Here is a 25,435-nt window from a genome sequence, read left to right as displayed (position 1 = left end):
AGTGCCTAGAGCATAGATAGATGGAATATCTTGACAAGGCTAAGGAGTTTACACTTACAGTAACACCTGCAAAACAAACCAGTACTTTAAATCCTTGCCAGGCTTCCCATAAAGGGTTTTTAACACATGCTTTAACAACTTCATCTCATTTTCCATTACTATAAATTGAGCAACACACACATTTCCAGATGTGCCTATTTATTTGCTATTTATTACAGTTTAATCCCCAGCAAAAAAAGTTGAAACTGCACACCTGTTCCCCACTTCCTTATATTCACAACAGTGTGTGTGAGCACAGAAAACAAAAAGAGAAACTGCTCCATGGTCTGATAATTTGTACCCTGTTCTTCTGATTGCAACCATTACACTACTGCTATATCAACTACAAATAAGGGTGTTTCATACTTCCTTTATGCATGCTTAGAATATGTCTAGAATTGAGGCTTCAGCATACTGACTGAGACTACATGCTTTTGCTAGTCCTCACAGCAGATCTGAAGTTTTCAAAGGGAATTTTATTCCATTTTTATACTGTATAATTTTCTATTCCTTGAAATTATTGTAAAATTTAATACCGATAAAAATGAGTAGAATTGAACAACATGACAGAATTTGAAATTGAATTATTATGTACAAATGCTGAACATATGATTACTAAAATGCATAAACCTCTGTTGAGATTTGAAATGGAAGAACAGGTCAAAAAGTACATGGTAAAATGGGCCACAATTAATGGATCAATGTTAGAGGACTGAAATTCACATTCTGTTAAAAGAGAGAACTTTTATAAAATGATGTATCATTGGTACCATAGAAATTATTTAAGATATTTAAAGATGCTTGAAAATCTGTAAAAATATGAAGAGACATTACCGTGCAAAGTGGACATGCAAAAAATTTTTTTTAAATGGATACAAACACACATGAGGCAAATAATTTTAAAGCTCAATATTCAGATTAAAACAATTGTTTTAATTGGATTTATGAATAGTCAATTGGAAAGACTTAGGGGATGTTGGTTTTGCATATGGTAATTGCAGTGAGACTATTGTATATACTGAGTTTCTGCAAAAAGAAGGCTGGGTCTTATTTTCTTTTGGAACCCCCCCCCCCTAAAAAATTGCTAGGCCTTCTTTTTGGAGAGTTCTAATTATTTACTCACCTCGCAGTAGTGACACTAACAGCCCTGCCTAGCAGAAGGTTGCTCCTGGACCACCTCTTCTGCGGTTGCTTGCCACCACTCACACACATTGTGTGAGTGGTGAAAGACATCTGAAGGCAAATCAGAGGCCTGGGTGATCTGTGCGAGTTGTGGCAAGTGGCCGCAGAAGAAGGCGAAGCAAGTGTCGGGGTGTTCAAGGCCTGGTAAGTAGGGCAGCTCCACCCCTGATTCTTACCCTAGCTTATTATTTACTTGTGTGCCTTGCCCCACCCCCTTAATTAGGACTAATTTTGTAGGTGGGGCTTAATTTGATCACATGCACTCAAATACGTGATAGGGCTTCTTTTCAAGGTGGGTCATCTTTTTGGAGAAACACGGTACCAAAACCGAAAGTCATTGAAATACCCAGTGGAGTAGATAGTGAAAATGATGGAATCTGCAGAAATGCCACAACTAACCTTTTTGATCAGGAATAAAGCAATAAGTACTTTCATTAAAAACTGGAAAATTCATATGGACATTTTGGTAAAAATGGGAAAAATGAATTGGTGATTGATGGTTTCAGGCATGCAGTATTTATTCAAACAGCATAAAGTTAAATTATGGAATTCAGTTTCTCAAGATTATGATAGCAACTTGAAAAGCTTTTAAGAGAAGATTAGACCAATTCATAGAGATTAAAGTATATGTTATGCTAAATATTATTGTGCACCATATCAGAAAAGGTATATCTATGAACTCTGGAAATATAAAGAGATGGTGCCACTGCTGTTATGTCCTGCTAAAGTATTTTTAATGGGTCCTTTTCTTGTCTTCTATGGAAGACAGTGTTGATCATTTAATGTGAATTTTCAGTCTAATTTGTCTTGATAGTAAGCACCTAAATGTTTACTTTATCTCGGGATCACCTTATCATTTTTTGCAGGAAAAACCTGTAAACCTGAATTACTTGATGAATTATTGAACATGAACATAATATTTCAGGATTGGTTTCCTAACAGGGTAAATATTTGTTGAGTGTTTAAGTTTTCAGCTGAGGTGATGGTGATTGTGTAGCCATAACAGACTGTTTTCTCAAGTGCTGATCAAACACATGAAAATCTTTCAGTAAAGCAGACAGATATTACTGAAACTTACTCTTATTGCCATGCTCTTTTGGTCTCTTCACTTGTAGGTGGCTGGTGGCACAGCATGCCTTGGTTCCGAAAACCTGAATTGAACATCCAGTAGTTACTGGTTTCAGCATTTGTTTTCCAAGAGATGTCTGCAACCAGAGGAAATGGAGAGCACTGGCAATCTTTGGAGTCTGTGGGGATTAGCCGTAAGGAGCTGGCTCTTGCAGAAGCCTTGCAGATGGAGTATGATGCCTTGTCCCGCCTGAGGCAAGACAAGGAGGAGAACCAGGCAAAGCAGAACACCGATCAACCTCTAATTTCTTGGGATGATCCCATTCTGGATTACAACATACCTGCTGTAAGGAATGACTGCCATAATATTAAGGTCATGAGAGGCCTCTCTGGCTCAGATTCAACCCTCAACTATAATGCACTCTCTGGCCAAGAAGTTTCAAGAGCTTTGGGGACCAACAATACTACCTCATCCAGATTGGTGCCTGAAGCAGAAAGTCAACCTTGGTTGAAGAATCCTCTGTCTAGTGACTATTTGTACATCTTTGATAGCACAGAGGGAGACTTCCTAAATGATCCGCTCAATAGTGCACCCTGCCAGCACAGCAATGGTGGTAAGTCACCCAAGAAGCTTTCTCCTCCCCCACTGCCACCTCGCATTGCCATCTGGAATACTTCTGAAGCAAATCAAGCTTCCCTCAAGGGACCCCAACCCAATAATATCAACATGTTCTCCTCATCTCACGAGAGAGCTGATGGAAAATTACTAGGTCGAAGAATCTCAGAAGAAGACCAATATAGCACAGTAGACTATGATGGCATCAATGACGCTATCACTCGACTCAATCTCAAGTCCACTTATGATACTGAACTTCTGAGAGAAGCCACTTGGAGTTGGAAGGAGGGCAGAAGCATTTTTGAGAAAGAAAGCAGTGGGAAGCCAGTTGCTCGCAGCAAAACCATGCCTCCTCAAGTCCCTCCCAGGACTTATGTCTCCAGATGTGGTGGATGGAAGAATGCTGCTCTCAACAAGAACCGGAGGATATCAGCAGATCCAGTAAGACAATTTGATGTAAACAAAAAGGTGGATGTTTAGTCCTTCTGCCAGAACATGGTTGAGAGCATAACATAAGCTTCTTAATGTTTTATATATCTATGCTTTAAATTAAGTAAGAATATTCTGGGTCAGAAGATTCCTAAACTTTGCCCCCCCCCCCTTAAGGCGATAAGAGGTCTATAAATTCAATTTAGTTTGATTCTTCTTTTTTAGAAGTAATAAAAGCAATATTATTTAAAACTATTTTTAAAAGAGAGTGAATATTTGTCAGCAGGGAGAATCAGTTAATCACTTTTTTCCTGTATCACTGTCCTTTTTTTGTTCTCTGATTCATAGCAAATGAAAATTTTCCATGGTGAAAGGTGTCAAATATAATGTATTGCTTGGCCCCTTTGCATTTCTAGTCTTCTAAATCAGTCATAGAATTGTATCATGTATGACTCATAATTTATAGTATTTCTGCACCAATCCTTAGAATATGAACAAAATATCTGTTCCAATAAATCAGCCAAGCCATCTGCAATTCTAGCTAATATAAAATTTAAGAGACACTCTTCCAGTATCAAAATTCGGCAATCTATGATGTATAACTGAAAACAGACAAAATTTATCATGTAGATCCATGCAAGGTAGTTCACTAGGATCAGTGGTGGTATTCAGTCAGTTTGGACCAGTTCGCCCTAACCAGTAGTGGAAATCGAGGGTTTCGATTTCCTGCCCACTCGCCCCAGCTCTGTGCAATCCTATTTAGGCACGTTTTCAAGCTGTGCACATACATACAAGCTGTGAGCAATGAAAGTGCATGTGCGGAAGACCAATCGCATGCGTGGCTGGGACGCGTGTGAGCGAAGTGAGCGCATGCTCTCATATTTTTGAACCGGTAAGAAAAGTAAGTGAATACCACCCCTGACCAGGACTCTACTGAAATAACAATTTAACTTCCTTATTCTAGTCAAAATGTTGGCTCTGGGATTCACTTCCCACTTGTATGTTTGGCTGCACCAAAGCTTGATATAATATGTCAGTGATATTAACTGTTTGCCTTGGGAGGGAAGGACTGTATGTCAGTGAAGCTATTTATACTGCATGATCCATAGAGTAACAGTCTGAGGAAAGGCAGTGTCCAGTTAAAACGGCATCAAAAGGGGAATCTGTCTGGCTGTTAGAGCTACTGTTTCCAAAATTATAGAACATTCATGTTTAAAAAGCTTGATATTTTATAAATAGTATCTTCTTAAATTGCTATTAGCACACAATATTGTGTACAATATACGCCAGCCTTTTCTTTTCATTATTTTTAATAAGTATGTTACAGCAGCATTCTGAGGAATAGGGGAAAAATTATTTAGCCCTGAGTCATGGGGAGTAATTTTACTAGTTTATCTGGGATTGTGAGTGGACAGTGTCATATTTTTGGAAATAAGAATAAATGAGAAATACCTCTGAAACATAAAGGATATAAATACAAACAACTTCTCTGAGCCTTTGGGGATTGACTTTCTGTGCATCTAAAAATGGCAGAAGCTTTCAAAGATCATGTAAGTAATTCTCTAATTTTGATGTGCCAGAAAGTAATTGCAGTAGAACATTAAAACTGTTTAAGTGAGTGTCTGTTGCATTCTGTGCCCACCTCCCCACATTTCTCTGTCTATTTAATGGGTTAATTGCTCTGACAGTAGGTCTTTTGTTTGCTTTGAAGAAGTGAATGGAAGCATTGGGCCCATGTGTGCACTCCATTTGGTTGAGCTTGGCATTCAAAATGTTTCTATCTCTACTTCTGTCTCATCCAACTGTGACATTTGGGAAAGAGGAACAAAATGAAACATTTTGAGAATCCTGCTTTAACCATTTTTCTACTTAGCTGGGCTTTTAGTTACAGTATTATGTGGTTTGGGAAGGGTTTATTTTTTTAATTTAAAAGTTATATAGTATGCTCTGTCCCACCACTTACAAACCATGTTTTCCCAAAAATAAGACAGGGTCTTATTTTTTCTTTTGACCCCCGAAATAAGCACTTGGCCTTCTTTTGTGGGAGGTTGTATTATTTTTGAGGTGCAGGAGGCGGCGAACGTGGTCACCTCATGGCTGATGCTGTGTTGCAATATTTTTGGGGAGGGCTTATTTTAGCGCATGCGCTCAAAAGCCCGATTGGGCTTATTATCCAGGTAGGTCTTATTTTCAGGAAAATAGGGTATCCAGCAGGAGTCTGAAAATGCAAGGCTATAAATTACCTATGATGGATATCATGTGCAATCTTTATTTAATCTATAAAAATAATTGTGATATATTGATTCAGAAATAATTACGGACCCAAGAACCAACCAGCCTATCTGAAAGATAATTTTGAGCTGAAATGTAAAGCCTTATACCACGTGGAGTAAATAGTAAAATCTTATTTCTGTAATAGTCATTATTGAAAAATGCAAAACAGTGCACTTACAATTCATTACAAATGCAAGCCTTCTACATCTTCAGTTTTGCTACAGACATATACCATATTTCTTAGAGTATAAGACACACCCTTTTCCCTCAAACAAGAGGCTGAAAATCTGGATGCGTCTTATACACAGAATACAGCATTTTTTGCCTCCCCAAACCCTGCCCCTTCACCAAAATGGCCGTGCATAGCGTTTAGGAGGCTTCCAGAGTGCTGCTGGGGGCTGGGGAAGGCAGAAATGAGCAAAAAACAGGCCATTTTTTGTTCAATTTTGCCTTCCCCCCAGGAGCACTCAACAAGCCTTCTAAAGGCTATACATGCCCATTTTTTGAGGAAAAATGGGCCCATTTTCACAAAAAATGGGCCGTTTTTGAGAGATCTGCAGAGCGCAAAAGCTTTTTAAAAAAATTTGCCTCTTCAAAATCTTGGTGCGTCTTATACTCCGATGCGTCTTATATTCCAAAAAATACAGTAAGTTTGGCTGAGTGACTTTGGGCCAGTCACTCTCCCAATCCACTCACATGGTTATTGTTGTGGGGAAAATAGGATGAGGAAAGAGTACTAAGTATGTTTGCTGCTTTTAGCTATTTATAAAAATAATAAAGGCTGGATAAAAATAAATAAATAAATAATAAACCTAAAGTCAAGTCATATATTGACTAGACATTGGGCATAGTAGTTCTTTGGTCCTCACAATCCCTAAGCCAGGAAAAAAAATGGCAAAAACATTTATAGGTTAATAAGACCTTTGATAACTTAGAGGGAAATAACTGTATTTATGTTATATGAAGTCAAGAGTTGTTCCCACCACATTCCTTAGTATATCTTTAACTGCTTTATAAAATAAATGAGGAATATATTCAAAATGTTAATTCATTGATGCTTCATTTATTTCATTTATTTCTCCCCACTCCCTGTCCACGTTTGGTATCAGGGCACTTCTCAGCATTATCCCGTGTCCAACGGTTATGAACTATTTGAGGTGTCTGAGGAGAAAGATGAAGAGGTTGCTGCATTCTGCCATATGCTTAATGTGTGAGTACCAGTCTAGGATAAGAAATAATCCCTCAGAGTGCCTTTCCTTGGCTTTCCTCTGCCTAAAATTTCTTCTGCAAATTGTGTTTGTGTGTGATTTTCTTTGTTCATGTAACCAATGGCCTAACCATTTGGACCAATTTATTGCTTAATTCTTGATGCTCAGGAAAAAAAATGCTCTTGGTCTAAAGATTATGTTGCATTGTGTTTAAGTGACATCTTCATTGAGCAGTGTCTTAACCTGCAAGTGATAGGATGAACCTAGGAAAGATTGTGATTCCTACCACAGTTATCTAGGACTGATAGAGGAGAGAAGGCATTTCTCTATCCTTTTTAAATCAGGGAACTAAAGAGTGTCACAGTGAGTTATCATAATAGTTCAATCCAGTGCAGCTTCATTTTGTGGTTTTAATCTATAGGAAATACTGTTTTCAGAAGGAGGTCAAGCCAATAGACACTTGTTCCACCTGCATGAAAATGTTTCTGTTTTGCCATCCATTTGCAAAATGTAACCATTTCTCTCTCTCCATGGTTTTTCTCATCCTTTTCCAGCATGTTTAAAACTAACACCTAGTCTAGATTAGCACCAACAGAGTCTACATTAGCACTCACCAGTGGCGGTGCTGTCTGCGGATCCTCAAATAGGAATATTGTCTCAATACTTTGAGTCAAACCATAATTTCACTGTTTAAGGACTAACCCATTTCCAGGCATTCATGTGATTCCATGGTGCATTGGAAATGTATGGTGCATTTAGATTGGAATCTCAGACTGGGTATTAACACAAATATAGTATCTTAGAAAAGATAAAAATGAACAAATGTGAAAACCCAATTTAGCAAAGTTTTAACATCATTAAAAGTGTGGAACAAATGAGAAAATTAAATCTTAAGATGAAGAGAAGAAAAAAAACACAAAAGCCTATCAGCATGACATATAATTATAGTAATTATAGTAATGTATATACTAATTGTACCCATTTTGTCTTGTCCACAGATTGAGATCTGGCTATAGTACCAAGGATTACTCCCTCACAGGTTATGTCTGGAGCACTGTCAATCTCGGCCCTGAACATCTTGGCCATGGGATTAGCTTGAAGGTGACCGTAGTTTATGATAGTCTACAAGAACCTCTCACATTCACTTGTGACTGTAAGTTTTTGGCTTCTCCTAGGAATTTTCTTCATTCTGTGCCAGTAGTGATCATAGCCTTGACCGTGCTTCAACAGATTTATATTTATCTACTTATATCATTCTTTGATTTAATGAAGCCAAGACTTATACAGTTACTTTGGATTGATCTGGTTAAACTAAAAAAAAAATCAGATTGTTTTTGCTAATTACAAAATCTCTGCACATTAAAATATACTTCACTTATCGATTATACTATTACAGTATTTAATTTGGAATTGCTGAGGATAGAATTTTATAATAGATATTTTCCGTTTGAATAATCCAAAATCTATCTAATGTTTTATAAGTTATTACTTGGCTTTCTTAATTCATTCATTTGGAGTTTTTGGCCTGATTGCATTATAAGGCTATATGGAGAGACACTCTGATTCTTGCATATATAGTTCATTTGAACACATTTTTTAATTGGGATGATATGTATTTGGATGAATTTAGTCCTACACTGATACTTTTCTCCCTTTTAACTCAATACATTAATTAGCCATTCTCTGAATGTGAAGAACCATGTTTTCCAATAAAGTCAATTTTAATGGAGTGATCCTTTTTTCTACTTGAAAAGGATTCTTTGTTCTTTTTTTTTTTTTTTGGTGATCCATATATTTCAGACTTTTCAAGGGCAATAATTTTCATCTTTTAAAGGCAAGAATATGAACTGAAATCATCTGATGCAATGGGATCCATTTCCATTTCATAATGTAAATGTGTTTTATTTTCTTTCTGAATTTCTCAGGATATTTTTATCCTGCAGACATATTAGTTTATGATTCATGCCTTATCTTCTGGGAACACTGTTTTTTCCCCCAGCGGGAAAGTATTGTTAGGACCCATGTCAAACTAACATTTCCAGCTTTCAGATAAGAAGCGTCAAATTTAAACTAATTTAGAATACATATAAATGCTTATAAATTGGACAGATTTGACTATTCAGTATTTCTTGTCTCATCAAATTAACCCTCTTCCTCTTTTCCTTTATTGTTTTTAGGAAAAATAATGTCATCTAACTGCTGAAATCTGGGTGGTTTGTTTTTTTAAGTCTGGAACCTTTTGTAGATCCCAATTTATACTTTGAAGATTTATGCCAGATTCTTCCAAGTTGCTGCTATTTAGATGTAATGAATTATAACCATTCATCACTTATTTCCTGTTGCCCACACCATGGGTATCTATGATTATAACTTCTGTAAATACCACAAAAAATGGGAACTAAAGTCCGGAATATCTGAAACATTCTAGAATAACTATCTCTACAGAAAACTGCATCAAATTATTTGTTGTTATTCTACTTTTTAGAATTTATGATTTTTGTTGTTATTACTTGGATACTGTGGTCTTTTGACTGCATTTATGACTCCACTGAAAAGAATATAAAATAAACATAGGTAGCATCTTTAGTTGGATACTACATCGGTTGGAAGGAATAGATGCTTTGTTGCCTTGGTAAATTGTAGCATCTAGTGATCTTGGTTGATCTAAACAATTAAGCCAAGTTAGTCCTGATAAGCATTTGGATTGAGAGCCACCTGGAAATTCCAAGCTGTTAGTTAGAAGAGCAACAACAGGAAATTATTTCCATAATATTGTCAAGAACCATGGATAAATAACCATGGCTGGATTATGGACAAATTACTTTATCTTTTTATATGTTTTATTGGCATCAGCTTGCATTCCCGTGATTAAAATGGCATGAATCCTTCATTGTTGTCCAAAGAAATGAATCTACTGGAATAACTACGCTTGATAGGTATGAAGAATTCCATGGATTTTTTGCCTTGGAAATCAATGCTGACTACTCTTTCCTTTCCTCCCTCTTGCCCCGCCTTGTAGGTTCCTCCACAGTGGACTTACTCATTTACCAGACCTTGTGTTACACTCACGATGAATTGTGCGACATTGATGTGGATGATTTTGTTCTCAAAATATGTGGTGTAGAAGAATTCCTCCAAAAGTGAGTGGATAATATAAAAACTTAGGTTGTAATGTGGAATCTGGTTTTGAATAGATATATAAAATATTCTCATCTGCCCTATTGTTTTCATTTCTGTTTTGCCTTCATTATCATTTTTATCCTTTATCCTTGTGAGCAGTAAAGAATTACATGACTAGGATTGCCGCTTTAACTGTTTTAGTAATTCTGATTTCCATACTAATTGTTTGTGGTGTCTTTTAAAATCATCCAAGTAATAGTAGTAATAGTAATGAGGACAGGTTTTATATCACTATGCAAGTGGTCCTTGACATACAATCACAAATGGGACTGGAATCTTGGTCATAGAGCAAAGCAGTCATTAAGCAAGATATCATGTGACTGCTTCAGTTGAGACTGCAATCCTGGCACTCCCTATTTCAATTGTTAAGCAGTCTTGTGGGTGGTTAAATGGACAGTGTCCCAGATGAGGAATATGGGGTGTCTCAGGAGGGGGGAAACTCTAGGAGACCTAATGGGAATGTCTCTCCACTCAAAAGCTGAAAATCTTCCCTGCCAAAATCCAGGATTTTCAGCTCCTGAGTAGAGAGATACTTGCATAGGCTGTGCCAGGCCTTCAGTGCCTTCTCCACCCACCCACCTTGAGGCACCATAATCACCCTACCTCTCTGCTCAGGAGCTGAACATTCTGCTTGGATTTTGGCTCTCCATCACCTCTGGCAACTGTCTTAAAGAGCTGCCTGCTGGAAGTTTTCAGCTCTGTGCCTTTTTGGATTACTGAAATCGAAGCAGGCAAGGAGATGAAATCCTTTGGCAGACAATTTATTCAGCCAGCATCCAAAGGTGAAAGGGAGTTAGAAAGTGGTGGCAATTTGAAAGCTTTGCTGCAGCTTTTCCATTGATCTTCAAAGTTACTTAGCATAAGTTTACAAAATCATGTGTTAGACTTCTGAAGATTAAAAGTTCTGCACATATTATAGAAAAGCTAGAATTTGAATTTGTTAAAAAAAATAGATCAGTGTTTCCATGCTATTAATCCAAATTACACAGCTTCCATGTTAAATACTCCTGGAACATGCTGGAATTATTTTAGTATCTTTAGAGTTGTAGTGAAGATATTTAATTTTGCATTTTGTAAAATGATTCGGTCTGCAAGAGATATTAGTTGGTTTTGGAAAATACAATTAATGCTCTGTTTATGAAATGCAAGCTTAGTAGAGAGTTATTTCAAGAGATGCTGTGACAGCACTGATGCTTAAACACATTAATGTACGAGTCAAATAAGTTGCTTGGGGGGGAAAATCACCTTCAGGTTATATTTTAAAATTCGACCAACTATAATATGGGGGATGTCTATGGAGATTCTTATCCAGGTTATGGTTGTCCAAAGGTGCTTTTTCCAAAAGGCAACTGGACATTCTTGTAATATGTGGGAAATCTGTAATTTTTTCTTTGCAATTAAATAATTATAGCTAAAAACTGGGGCTATCCTAATTTTTTTTTGTATGTGTCATTGTTCCAAATAATGTTCCCATTAGAAAGAAGTACTCTGAGGCAGGCAAGTTCCTTAAAGAACAGTTTATTGGAAACATCATATTGGCACAACTGGTAAAAGTCGACTCTAAAGTTCCCACGGCTTTCTTCTAATTAAAAAGTAAAAGTTTCCCCTTTCCCCCAAGTTACTAGTCACGCTGTCCAATCCAGTTGCTGGCTGGTTGCTTGGTTACTTCACTACTCCTCTGGTCAGCCACCTATGCGAACGTCCCTGGTTACCACAGGAAAGCTTTATTGTTTTGGGTACAAAACCCCATCTAACTATCCCCCCTCCCCCGCCTGTCCTCTGTTGTGTGGCAACCATGAAGCCTCCAAGGTGGCCTTAGCCAAGTCCACTTCATGGTTGACAACATGTCCATTGACAAGGATTTTTGTTGTTAGTTGCAAAGTCATGTCCAACCCATCATGGACAATGTTCCTCCAGGCCTTCCTGTCCTCTACCATCCTCTGGAGTGCATTTAAGCTCATTTCCACTGCTTTGGTGATTCCATCCATCCACCTCATTCTCTGTCTTCCCATTCTTCTTTTGTCCTCAGTGTTTCCCAGCATTACATAGGTTCTTCTCCAGTAAGTCCTTCCTTCTCATTATGTGGCCAAAGTATTTGAGTTTCATCTTCAGGATCTGGTCTTCTAAAAAGCAGTCAGGGTTGATGTCTTCTAGGACTCACTGGTTTGATTATCTTGCGATCCAAGGGATTCACAGGAATTTTCTCCAGCACCATAGTTTAAAGGCCTCAATTCTTTGGCACTTGGCTTTTCTTATGGTCCAACTTTCACAGCCATACATTGCAACTGGGAAAACCATAGCCTTGATGATATGCACTTTTGTTGTCAAGTGATGTCTCTGCTTTTTAGTATGCTGTCTAGATTTCCCACAGCTTTCCTCCCCAGGAAGAAGCGTCTTTTAATTTCTTGGCTGCAGTCCCTATCTGCAGTGATCTTGGAGCCCAAGAAAATAAAATCTGTCACTACCTCCATTTCTTCCCCATCTATTAGCCAGGAATTGAGAGAGCTGGATGCCATGATCTTAGTTTTCTTAATGTTGAGTTTCAAGCCAACTTTTGCATTCTCCTTCTTCACTCGCATCAAGAGGCTTTTTAGTTCCTCTCCACTTTATGCCATTAGAGTGGTATCATCTACATATCTGAGGTTGTTGATATTTCTGTCAGCAATCTTAATTCCAACTTTTGATTCCTCTAGCCCTGCCTTTCTCATGATGTGCTCTGCATATAAATTAAATAGTCATGGTGACAGTATACAGCCTTGCCGGACTTCTTTCCCAATTTTGAACCAATCAGTGGTTCCATGTCCAATTCTCACTATTGCTTCTTGACCCGCGTATAGGTTTCTGAAGAGAAAAATAGGATGGTCTGGTACTCCCATCTCTTTAAGAACTTGGCACAATTTGTTGTGATCCACACAATCAAAGGCTTTAGCATAGCCAATGAAGCAGAAGTAGATGTTTTTTGGAATTCCATAGCTTTCTCCATGATCCAGGACACGTTGGCAATTTGTTGACAAGTAGTTAACAAGAATAGTCAAGGGATAGTTAATGATGCTGAAGATGTATAAGCTGAGAACTACTCAAATCTTTTTTTCTGGTTTCCTGGTTTTATTTCTAACATGTTTTGATTGATAAATTGGATTGATAAAATCAAAAGGAGGCATGGATATCTCCTTTTACATTTTGTTTTTGAACAACAAAAATCGTTTCTCTTTTTAATTTCATTGGAATTATGTCATTTTTAAATACATGGAATAATGAAAATGCGATATGTTTTCAAGGGAAAATCAATAAACATCCTGATTGGTGAACAGTCAGTCAACTAACTAGGAGCTAGTATTCCAAATACTCAGTAGACCATTTGAAGTGATCTTCAGTCCTTCTTGACCATGGTGTGCTGTATTTCCAATCAGACAAATTACTCATTTATACACTGAGACATTTAGAGTAACCTTGTAGTTTTAAACTTAAGAGCTTGTGGTCCAGTTACAGCGGCTGAGTATGCAGCCTGGCAAGAGCAAACTGATTATTACGGACAGCAGCTTATTAAGGAATGGTCTTTAAAACCACAGAGGTCTTAGCAGAGAACCATTCAATACGTCAGAGAGACAGAGAGCATATGCATTAAAAAGAAACAAACCTCCCAAATTCTGCAATTATGGGTAACTCTGACCATTGTTTAAATGCATTCTTGTGGAAGCCTGCAACCATCAGCATGATTCAAACTACAGCCTGGTTTTCTCTTCATTGGTGAAAGGCAGTAAGTGGATGCATGCACATATTGTGCCTAAATGGCTCAGAGATCTCAATCTATCTCTTTGGGAATCACTTGGTGCATTAACACCTTTCAATATGCATTTTGAGTATTGGAAATACCTCATAACTGCTATCAATACTAAAGCTTCTTGTAAAATGAATCGAGAGAGCCAGTGTAGAGGAATGGAAGAGTGTCCTGGACTTTAAGCCAAAGGAATAATAATAATAACTTTCCCAATGATTTCTTACTAGGATTTTAAAATACTATTTTTACATGGTAGAGATGTAATAAACTATAAGCAAGGGGGAAAATATTTCCTTTTATGTAACATCACTTAATTAAAAGCAGAAGCAAGAGATTTGCATCAGAAGAAGAAAAAAATGACACTGCCAACCTAGAACCCACAGGCGCCTCTTGTTTTGTTTTGATTCTCCTTCCAGCAAAATCTGGCACTGTATTTATGGAAAGGAAAAGGCCTTTTTTATTATTGGAATCCATAACATAAAGGAGGGGAAGAAACAAGCTGCTTTCACCAACATATGTCTTCCAGATGTGTTGAAACTACACTTCCCAGAATTCCCAGTCAGCTTCTGCTTTATTGGCTGAGAATGGTAGGATTTGTGGTCCCATCATTTTAGGAAGGAATAGTTGGGGGAAACTGCTGTAAAGTATACTTGCTGTGGCAAAAGCCATTAGATGACTATGAATTAGACTGAGACTAAAGAGATTAGCTAAATTCAAATCTCTGTTTACAGTAGTTCTAGGATCACATATAATGCCTGTCTGATAATAGCATTGCTCCCTTACTGTTCTTTCTCAGATGTTTATTTTATTCTTTCCCTTCTTACAGATTTGGAACTCTAATTCATTTTTCCTAGACTAGCCTTTTTCAGTTTGATGTTTTGCGCAATACTGGATTTACAAACCCCATCTCCCAGTCAGCATGACCAATAATCATGCTGTTTAGAATAATGGAAAATGCACTTCAGCGAAGCAGAGTACCAGATTATGGAGAAGTGGCTTAAATGACCTTTTTAATCCCATTTTGTTGAATGTTTGTTTTACTCAGATATGCAAATAATGTTGAGATGTATCCATTATCAATGGCAATTTGAACAGTGAATTTTGCTTTCTATTTTACAAATGGCAATGCACAAACCATTACTCACTTGGTACATTGTGATTTTCTTATAAGAGGGTTGATATTTTCTCCTCTGCTTAATGCGAGGGAAACTGCTGTCCATTGTCCTTGTATACAAGGACAGCTTTGTTAGCCTGCAGGGAAGGTATCCTTCCATCTTTCTTTCTAAACACCACCTCACAGAATCTTTCCCATGCGTGTTGCCTTGTGCCTCTGTCAAAAAAGAAAAAAAGTGCAGCTTTTGCATTTGAAGACTAAACCATGTCAGCTATAGACTGCTATTTATTGTCCCTGTTTTGAAGGTCGAGCACATTAATCTGTGCTTTGTGGGTGTTCCTTGAATACTAATAAACGTACAAATGCTCAGTGGTTTTTTTAGGGAGATTAAACAATCAGTCAAAGCTCAAATGTGTGTATAGCCTGTAAAAGCTGCTCCTATACCGCTGTGTGTGCTTGTGTGCCCGTGCACATTGAAATGAGCTGCCTTGCCCCTTCTCTGCCCTGCCCCACATCCGCCTCCTTGGCAGGACACTGAGTGCCGGATGAAGAGAGCAGGAGTTCCTTGTTGCCCTTCCATCCACATGGAAATAGCTTTGATGAGCTGGTGTGCAAATGCCCTGGTCTATTAACCATGCCCCAAATGAGCCTTAGAAAACCTCTTTTTTTCCCCTAAGCTCTTTCTCTAGAATGTTTTGCTTAGCTTTAATTTTGTTCTCACTGCCTAATATAACCTGGAGAAGGATTAGCAAAACTGACAATAGATAACAGCAATGGTTCACATGTATTTCACCCTAATGCTGTTTTGACCTGCTTAGATGAGAGTTGCAACTGTAGTGATAATCAGCCCTATGATGTGGGTCAACCCATTATTTATTTATGTATTACAACATTTCTATCTTCCCTTAGTCAAATGATTTTTAGGGATTAACATGGTATGCTTAAAGAACCCACAGTGGGAGTAAGATCAGCATAAAATTAAAAGAACATAATGATAAAATAGCAGCTTAGTAATAAAAGAGGTCAAAATACCACTGAAATGGTTCAGTGTACTTAAAATGCTCTCCATAGCAGTTTTGTTTTCTGCATCTTTCTCAATGCAATCAGGAGGGAGGCTGCTTGGTTTCCACAGGGAACTGTTCTATAGGACCAGTTACTGGTACTACAAAGCTGAAACTCCTGGCCCAACTCCCTTTCTCTCCTAAAAGTAGGACATAAGAGTAGTTTTCCCCTAAACGACCTGATAGGCTGGATTGACACTCCTTGGTCCAAGTGGTCATGTGGATACCTAGGGCCCAAGCCATAAATAGTTTTATATTGCACATTAAATTAAGCCTAGACGATACAGTGCCTGTAGCAAAGGGACATCCACAGTCTGGTTCCAGTTAGCACAAGGGCAATATGCATGGTAATAAAGGCATGAGTTTTTGTTAGATGATCTTCTTGTGCCTTGCAAGGCTGCAGTTAATGTACCAACTGAAAGTCACAGTTCCTACTGGTTGCACTAGAGCCATGAATCCAGAAAGATCCTGGATCTTTCATGAATTCATGAAAGTCATGAATTCGCTCTATCAAGAGTAATTTCTGCCTACTCTGAGTTAATACTTATGTTGATGGAAGACCTTAGTAGACAAATAGTGCCTCTTGTGTGGGAACACAGGTTCAATCAGGTCTGTCCCATCCAGATCCTGATGGACTCAAGCATCCAACAATCTTCTCTATAACCTAAGGACAATATAAAGTTAATTATCATTAGCATACTGATGATAATGCATCCCAATTTGCTGGATAATTTCACCCACTCATATAGAAGTTTAGTAGTGGTTTAGAAAAATATTATGGTTGATTATATCAAAAGGTCTTGAGTTTTCAAAAGAAAGGAAGCACCAACAATAAGGTACAAATAAATATTTCCCTTCTTGCTGCAGAGCAGGGTAAGCAAGCATTCTGGTGACAAAATACTTGCTCACTGAATGGAGAAGTGCATATTGAGCATTTTCTTTAACCAGAGAAATGCCATGTAGACTCTCTGTCATTGGCACAGAAATGTATAGGAAAGAGTGAACGAAAGGAAGTCTTCACTGTCATGTGACCCCTGAACTATAATTCCCACATCCTGGTAGATCCTGCTGCTGCAAATACATTAGAAATTATCAGAGACAGAATTTCCTGCTGATTTTGGGCAGGAAATAATATAAAACAATGGAAAAAAAGTTATTCTGAATGTCAAGTATATTTAATAAGAAAGGGAGATGGCTTGGAATGTACAAATTCTCCCCAATAATGGGAGGGAAAGAAAGCCCCCTAAATTACATCCACTTTGAATATCCTCTCAAATACTGATAATAAAATAATAATTTTAAAAGACTGGTACCTGGCAATCCATCTCTGCTCTAAATGATTTTTGCTTTTCTTGTATTTCAACCTATATAATACCCTGTTTCCCTGAAAATAAGATCTCCCTGATCGGGCTTTTGAGCGCATGCACTAAAATAAGCCCTCCCCTGAAAATAAGCCCTCCCCAAAAATATTGCAACATAGCAGCAGCCATGAGGTGACTACGCCTCCTGCACCTCAAAAAATAATAAGACCTCCCTGAAAATAAGGCCAATCGCTTATTTCAGGGGGTCAAAAGAAAATAAGACCCTGTCTTATTTTTGGGGAAACACGGTAGACTTTTTTTGTTACAGTAATATATGGTATTGATGGCCAAACCAAATGCAAATTATAACACAAAGAACAACATAGGGTTTCTACATGCTATCAAGTCTCAGTGGAAATAGATGACCTGATTATTTTATTGTTCAGACAAATGATAAACTAGATTCTAGATACTGGTTCATTTGATTCAGAAAAGCTCTGCTTGAAGGTGGCATATATTCATTCATTTTATTTTCAATATTTATGCGGCCACTAACTCAAAGTGACTGCACAGCTAAGAAAAGGTCATCAACAAAATAGAGTACATTTAAAACAAACTAAAATTATGAAATGGCAGCAGACTAAAATATGCTACAACCCAACTATTGGGACTTGGCTCATCCAGACCCCAAAATATGGAGAAAGATATCTTAATTTCCTTTTTTAAAGACTTGCAGGTTTGGGATCCCAGGGAGCAGATTGTTCCAAAAGTGAAAGGCCCCACCCAGAAAAGATACCTCCAAGGTCTTCTAAGATGATAATGTCACATTGAAAAGGCCTGGAGTACACCACCTTATATTCTTGTATTCTTTATTGGTGGGGACTAGCACCTTGAATTGTACCCAGAGGTCTATTGCAAGCCACTTGAATCTGTGATGAAGTTGTAACGAGGAACATACATGATTACCTCTACTACTGCATTCTTGACCAAATGAACAAACACACATTCGCCTGGCCCAGAAATGGCTGCAATTTGTGCAAAAGACAAAGTTGTACAAAGACCTTTCTGGCCACAACTGCACATGCTCTATCAGCAAGTCCGGGAGGGGGGGGGACACCCAAATTGCACCAATCCCAGCTTATATCACAGGCCTGAGGCTTAGTCAACTCCATAGGTCTTTCCCAGCTGGAATCCACTTTGGAGTGAATTCAAATGATTTTATCCACCAGGTATTGAGAATAATCTTCACAGCAATCCTGGAAGTGCTCTCCCAGCTCCTCTTCTTCACCCAATGGAGATTGGGTTGCCCTGAACTGGACTGCCAAGCAACACTCATAGGAGACAAAGTTGCTAACACCTAGCTATCTGCAGGGGAGCACCCCAAACAACCTTCAGTCTCTCCCATCCCCCCCCCCAAAAAAAAACAATTAGCAACCCTCCCATCATTCCCATCCAGCCTTGGATGATAGGCACCCTCTATCCCTTGAGCCCAGCTAGATCTAAGTAATACACACCTGCTATATGGAGGAATAAAGGCTTTGGTCATAAACTGGTTTTCTGAATAGCTGATCTGTTCTTTCAGACAGCTGTCCCAGAGTAACTTTGCTGCAGTTTTAAAGCTTTGCAACAATTTTGTAGTTTCTCTTGCTGACTCAGCAATTACCAATAAATTGCTTTTATACTCAAAGCAGAAATGCTGTAGCATATACCACTTTTGAGTATGCCAATGACAAACTCGGACAAAATGGAAGAATTTTTGTTATTTTTAGGTATTTAAGCATGTGCCCTTGTGTATGTTCAAAATTTTGCCATCATTTTATAAAATCCATTATAGCAACATTGAAAGATAAGTGAGAGAATAGGATGTTTATTCTGAAAATACATTCTAAATCAGGACGGTCAAACTCCCAGCCCACGGGCCAGAGGAGCATTGGCCACGCTCATGCCCAGTTTAGCGAAGGGGGGGAGAAGTCCCGATACGTCACGTAATACTGCCGTGATGATGCGAGTTTGACACCTCTGTGTTCTAGACAAATATTAATCTCTTCATTTTTTTAAGTGACAAAGTTTCTGAATTTCCGTTTGGCTTTTATAAAATGCATTTTTTGAAAGCTTGAGGAGAACTCTGGGAAACTGACAACTTTCTTTACCAGCTTTTAAGCAAATATTTTGTTAATGATGAAAAGAAAAAGGGGATAGAAATTAAAGGCATCATAACTCAAACATCATGCCTGTTTCCATAAATCTATGTAACTGTTCTAGTTCACAATTTAATGTTGCTTAAATCTAACTTGTGGTGCTTTCCCCCACATAAGGCCTACTCAGTTAGCATTCTGCATAGCCTGACATGAAGGAATGAGGTTTCCCTAAAATAAAATCAATCTGCATATCTTGCTCTTCTTGGAAATAAAAGGAATGCTTCTTTTGTTTGTTTCTGTTTGTTTGTTACCTGCAAGAACTTAAAGTGTGGTGGTTCAAATGTCAACATCTTGTATCTTTTCCTCTTTTTTTGGTTAAAATCGGTAGAGAAAGCTAATAATTCAGTTTGGCCTGTGAGGGATAATTTTTGTCTTATACCTTCCAGTGTTAGTAGTATTAAAGGCAAGGGTATCTTCAGGTAGAATGGACCAAAATATATGTAAAATTAGATTTTGTAATATATACTAATGCTTCCTATCAGATTCTATATTCCATCATTTCCCCATTATTATTAAAAAGCAAATATTCATGAGACTAAACTAGATTTGCAATTGATTAGCTGCTAATTATAGATTGTCCTTGACTTAAAACTATAAAGGAGCTTGGGATTTCAGTTATAAATCATTGTGCTCCTAACTTGAGACATCATGTGACCACACAAGATTTATGACCATTTTGCAAGCAAGTCACCAATCATTAAAGTGAATTCCAGTGGTACCTTGGAACTCATTGTTAATCGGTTTGGGGAGGCATTATAAATACCAAAAACAATGAAACAAATGTTTCCCATAAGCTATAATATGAGAGAGTCACAAGGCAGATGACACCTATAAGTATTAGCTTGTGTGCTAAGTATGAAATAAACTATAAATACAGGGACAAAATTTTCTCATCAAAATACATTAAGTACCAAATCCAATGAGTTTCAAAGCAGTTGAGTACCAAGGTACCACAGTATGTGATTGTTAAAGAAATCCAGCATATCCAGTAGGCATTTTCTGTCTGAAAATGGCAAAAAAATGTCACAAATCACAGAACACATTACCACAGTACACTGCAATCATTCGTAAATGTGAGGCAGTTGCCAAGTGCCCAAAATGCAATCACTTGACCATGGGAGATGGGAAGGTGAAAGTAATCATTTCAAGGCTGGGTTATAAATAGCTTTTTAAAAAAATCCATCGTAACTTCAAGTGGTAGTTAAACAACCAGTTGTAAGTTGAGGAGTACCTGTATTTGGATAATTGGGAAAGAGCTTAGAATCTGGAATATAGAAATCTCCCTAATAGCAGATAGGTTTCCTTGTCATTTGGCTTGCTCTGATTAGCAATATTTAACTTGAATCTCTGGCAGGAAGTCTTTCACATTACCTCTTATATTTTATGATTCCACCCTGCTCTTTGGGAGCCCTTTTAATTAAACTGGTCTAAAGGTATACTTTTGGCCTTCCCATCAGTTGTCCTTAAAATTGGATAAATAAAGGAAATCATATTTGTCATGAAAAGCATATGCTGAAACACTATTGTCTTTTATTCATCAATGGGTTGTAGCAGTTCTTTATTACTTCCGCAAATGATTTTAAAAAAAATTGAGGGAGAACATGTTTGGATGCTCACGTCTTACAATAGATCATCTCCTTGCTTCTGTAGGATGCAAAATGATTGTGGGACAAAGTAGCAATGGAACAAGGCAAAAAGAAAGGATCAAAAGCCCCTGGTGCCTCCCTTCCAGCCCTTGGATGATAGATGGCCAGTCTAGAATTATATACTTAATCATTAGTTGAGTTCTAATTCACTATATCCAAGAACAAAGGATTATATGATGCAATTAAAATAAAAAAAACCTTTTAAAGCAATCAGTGAATTAAGTGTTGCAAATTGCCAGTATATCAAACGAATGTTTCTTTCAAGTCTGTTGTAGCACTTCCTTAAAAGGAAATACTATTCTGCTAGCAAATCTTACTTTTTAAAAACCTTCTTTTCCCAGACTTTGAAGTTTTGTTTTACTCTGCTTTTCTTTCTCCACTTTAAAAGCAACAAACCCTCTCTTTCTGTCCCTCCCTCCCCCCTCTCTGTCCCCTGACAATCACTTTTTTGTAATGACAGCTGTGCTGGATGGGCAAGCCAGGATGTAGGGTGGAGAGAGATAAGTCCTAACTTTTCCTTTTAGTCTAGCAGGTAAAAGGGCCAGACGTCCTGTTCCAACTACTATGAGGTGACTGCCCCTTTCCTCCTGAGCCCTTCTAACCATTCATTTTTCTAGAGGAGAAACTGCACAAGCCTCATAGCCTGTCCCAGGCCTTCTAAATTAACCTGTTGTCTTTGACCATTCTGTTGTTTTTATACAAAGCAGGTATCTCATTCCTCTTCTTGTCTTTTCTCTCAGTCAGCAAAACGACTTGGTTCGATCTTGAACATAGGTCAATAGAACAATAGGGAGTTGCATTTAGTAGTCTTCATTCTGATGCAAGCAGAAACCCAAACATCTGTTTCCAAGACTTTATAGCATCTGGGGTTTAGCAGAAACATTTGAATCTCAAATTATTTTAGTAGATACAAGCTTCAGGGAAATTGTGGTATGGTTATCTTTGGTTTCATGTTCCTTTTTCTGTTAGGTTATTGTTTTTTCTTTATTTTAAATCATGTACTACAAAAATTAAATCAATCTCTTTCCTTTTTAAATCATAAGTTTTAACTGCTATGTTTTCTACTAGACAATGAAAAACTGTGTGTGTGTGTGAGAGAGAGAGGGGGGGAGGGAGAGAGGGAGGGAGAGAAAGAGTATACATACATAAAAATAATGATTGAATTTGCAAATAGCTCTCTTGGGGAAGAGAACTGAAGCATAAAGTCTTGTATAACCAAGTGCGTGATTTATTCATTGTTTCTAAGCTAAGCAGTTGCAAAGGTAGAATATCCTTGTTCTGCATTATATACAGAATCATGAGTGCCCAGGGGATGTGGAGATGGGGCAGGAGGAGGCAAGTGAAATTAGATGCATCATTACATTATTGCAGAAGCAACATGGATTATGTCATTTATATCAGTTGTGTTCCATTACAATCAGAAATTACTGTACATAACTCATGTCAAAATTTGCACAATGATATCATGACCTGTATCTGACACTTATGTGTAGACCACTGTATATCTGGGTAATAGGAATTTTAGAAATCTTTGCTATTGGAATAATCTCAGTAATATACAGTGGAAAAAGTCCTTTACTTACATTTTCTATATTTATTTGTCTCATTCCAGCAAACATCCACTAGGAAATCATGAATATATTCAAAACTGCAGGAAGTTTGACATAGACATCCGGTTGCAGCTGATGAACAGGAAAGCTGTTCGCAGTGACCTGGCTAGGACGGTAAATGCCTGACATGTAAACATGAAAACAGAGTCTAACAAAATTGTTGCATTGTTTGTTTTTAATCCATAATTATCAATGGAGCAGCATTTGTTGCTGGTCTAGTTGTAAATCTTTAGTTGAGGATTGTATTCATAATTATTGTTAAAGAGGAATAGTAAGATTTAGCATATGTCTAATGCATGGGTGTCAAGCTCAACACATCACATTGCCATCATGTGATGTTTCGCGATGTTTTTCCCATTCGTGGAGCTGGGGTGGGCATGGCCTGCATGTGACGCATCTGGCCCTCAGGCCACCAGTTCGACACCCCTGGTCTAATGCTAGAAGGTAACAACATGCTCTCTAGTGTCTTAGACTCTTATTTATGTCCTTAGAAGTATCTGAGATTAAAATGATTATACCAAAAGTATAATGCCTACATTTTAATAAAATATATCCTAAAAAGTGATGCTAATTGTCTGAGAGTCTTCACGTATATCTTAGCAAAGATAAGCTGTCTCAGCAAAATGAGAAAAATCCTCAGGGACAATTCATACCCTGGACAGTATTTCTTTATTCTCTTACCATCGGGCAGGAGATAGCCAGAAGCACAGCCAGCCGAATAGACTGAAAAATAGCTTTTATCCATGAGCTGTCAGACTTCTAAAGGCAACGTAACACCACAATCAGGCTTAATGTGATAGACTTGCAGTGTCAGAGTAACGTGCAAAGTATATACCAGTGTAATATAATAGTATATACATATATGTATGTATGAGGATATGTGTGTTAGTTTATTACTTATGGGTTTAGGGATTTCTTTTTACTTATTGGTTTATTGAGACGTATTCTGTGTTGTTGGCTCGGCTGCACCAAGGAAGACTTATTCAATTTCCTTATACACATGCTGTGCATTGAGAATAAAGGTCTAATTGATTGATTGATTGATTGAAAGATTCCCTCCACCAAAAAAATCTGCCCAGGATAATACCCAAAGTTCAGCCCTGCACAATATCCGGTGATATTATTAACATTTCCCCTGAAGTCATCAGATGCAATTCACAATTATTAATCATCATAGTAATTCTGGCATCTGGCAGCTTGACTCCTGTTTAAATGCCTGATTTAACTCCTGTTTAAATGCCCTCCTGGTAGATGTGAACAGTGGGTTGATGTCAGTTGTGGGCCAGCTCTTTCATTTCATCCTGTCCAACAGCTCTAAACAGTGGGAGGCAAAGTGTAGCATTTTAAAAACAGGCAATGTAGAATACCTCTCTGGTACAAGTATGACTTTGATCAAATGTGCCGATACCTGGGAAGTGAGAACAACAATCACACCTGTCTGTTTCTGTTTATGCAGAACACTTGTTAGAGCTAATAGCTTCATTTTATACTTATACAGCTGCAATTAAAGTGTGCCTTGCATTGCAACTGCTACAGTGATATTTTGTGTTGGACAAATTGCATCTCCCTAACATAAGAAAAGTTATCAGTGGTATAATTTCAGGACAACAGCTTTAATAAACAGAATGTTAACAAGCCAATAGTGATGTATAAAAGTGTAGCCCTATGTATGTAAAAATTAAATGCTCAGAAGTGAACCCTCTGCTTAATATTTTTGTATAACAGACCAGAAAATCATCTGTTTAGCATCTTAAGATATCTTTTTTCAGAGGGCAGTCCTACAGGTCTATTCTGCTTCCTAAAAACCCTAAATCAAATTTAAAAACTATTTTCTAGAAACAAAATTGTTCCTGCAAATTAATAAGTAAGTAATCCTTTTGCCAGAAAGAAATTCACTGCTCTATCTCTTGGGAAGCATTTATGCATATAAATATCTTTTGTAGTAAAAGCATTACTACAAAAGCATCCCCTCCCCCCTTTTGGTTGTTAGCCGCCCCGAGTCCCTTGGGAGTGGGGCGGCATACAAATTAAATAAACATTCCAAACATTATTTATTTATGCATTCATTCAATTGATCAATGTATATGGCCGCTATTTTACAAAAAAGGGCTCAGGGTGTGCATATAAGGGTTAAAAACAATTGACCAACAACTATGAGGTCCAAGGTCACTAATACAACCCAACTCAAAACCAACAGAACTCATCTAATCATCTGGCCCAAATTACCTGGGGGAACAGCCAGGTCTTTAATAGCTTACAAATAGCTAAAAGGGCTGAGGCCATCTGGATCTCCAGAGGATGTTGTTTCATTGAGCAGGTGCTTCCACACAGAAAGCTTTACTCTGGGGTCCAATAAGATAATTAAAGTGACCTAAAATATGCTCTCCATGATAGATGAGTGAGGTAAGCAGACAGTATGGGAATCAAGTTGTCCTGCAAATAGCCTGGCCCCTGTGCCATGTAGGCTTTATAGGTAATGACCAGCACCTCCCAAAAGTCCACTGGGAGCTAGTGCAGTGGTGCTATATAGGCCTAAAAAGAAATCCCAACAGCTGCAGCTTCTGAATGCCTTTCAGGCCCAGAGTGCATTACAGTAATCCAAATGGGAGTTGATTAAGGTTTGAGTCACTGTGAGCAAAGCCTCCTGATCCAGGAATGGGTGAAATTGGCACACAATGAACTTGTAAGGATGTCCTCCTAGACATGCCTACCATTGATTCTTCAAGCAAGA

At 37.8% G+C, this 25,435-nt stretch overlaps 1 protein-coding gene across 4 annotated transcripts in view; it reads left to right on the top strand.

The window, feature by feature from the left end:
• Positions 1-25,435, top strand: part of PIK3C2B (phosphatidylinositol-4-phosphate 3-kinase catalytic subunit type 2 beta) — a 105,863-nt gene that overhangs the window by 18,218 nt on the left and 62,210 nt on the right. For 2 of the 4 annotated variants that reach the window (XM_087720020.1, XM_087720021.1), the window contains 5 exons: positions 2,337-3,373; positions 6,718-6,818; positions 7,815-7,969; positions 9,836-9,956; positions 22,707-22,818. In XM_087720020.1, the coding sequence (XP_087576146.1) occupies positions 2,423-3,373; positions 6,718-6,818; positions 7,815-7,969; positions 9,836-9,956; positions 22,707-22,818 (1,440 nt within the window). In that variant the 5' untranslated portion in view covers positions 2,337-2,422. Of the gene's footprint in view, positions 1-2,336; positions 3,374-4,744; positions 4,885-6,717; positions 6,819-7,814; positions 7,970-9,835; positions 9,957-22,706; positions 22,819-25,435 lie in introns of those variants that run through there. The other 2 variants (XM_087720022.1, XM_087720023.1) reach the window with 2 other exon arrangements.

This window comes from Thamnophis sirtalis, unplaced genomic scaffold (assembly GCF_051295495.1).
Source record: "Thamnophis sirtalis isolate CommonGarterSnake01/CBP01778 unplaced genomic scaffold, rThaSir2_p1.2 scaffold_7, whole genome shotgun sequence".
NCBI classification, from domain to species: domain Eukaryota; kingdom Metazoa; phylum Chordata; class Lepidosauria; order Squamata; family Natricidae; genus Thamnophis; species Thamnophis sirtalis.
The sequence above is the reverse complement of the archived record's forward strand: the minus strand, read 5'-3'. Positions and strand labels throughout refer to the sequence as shown.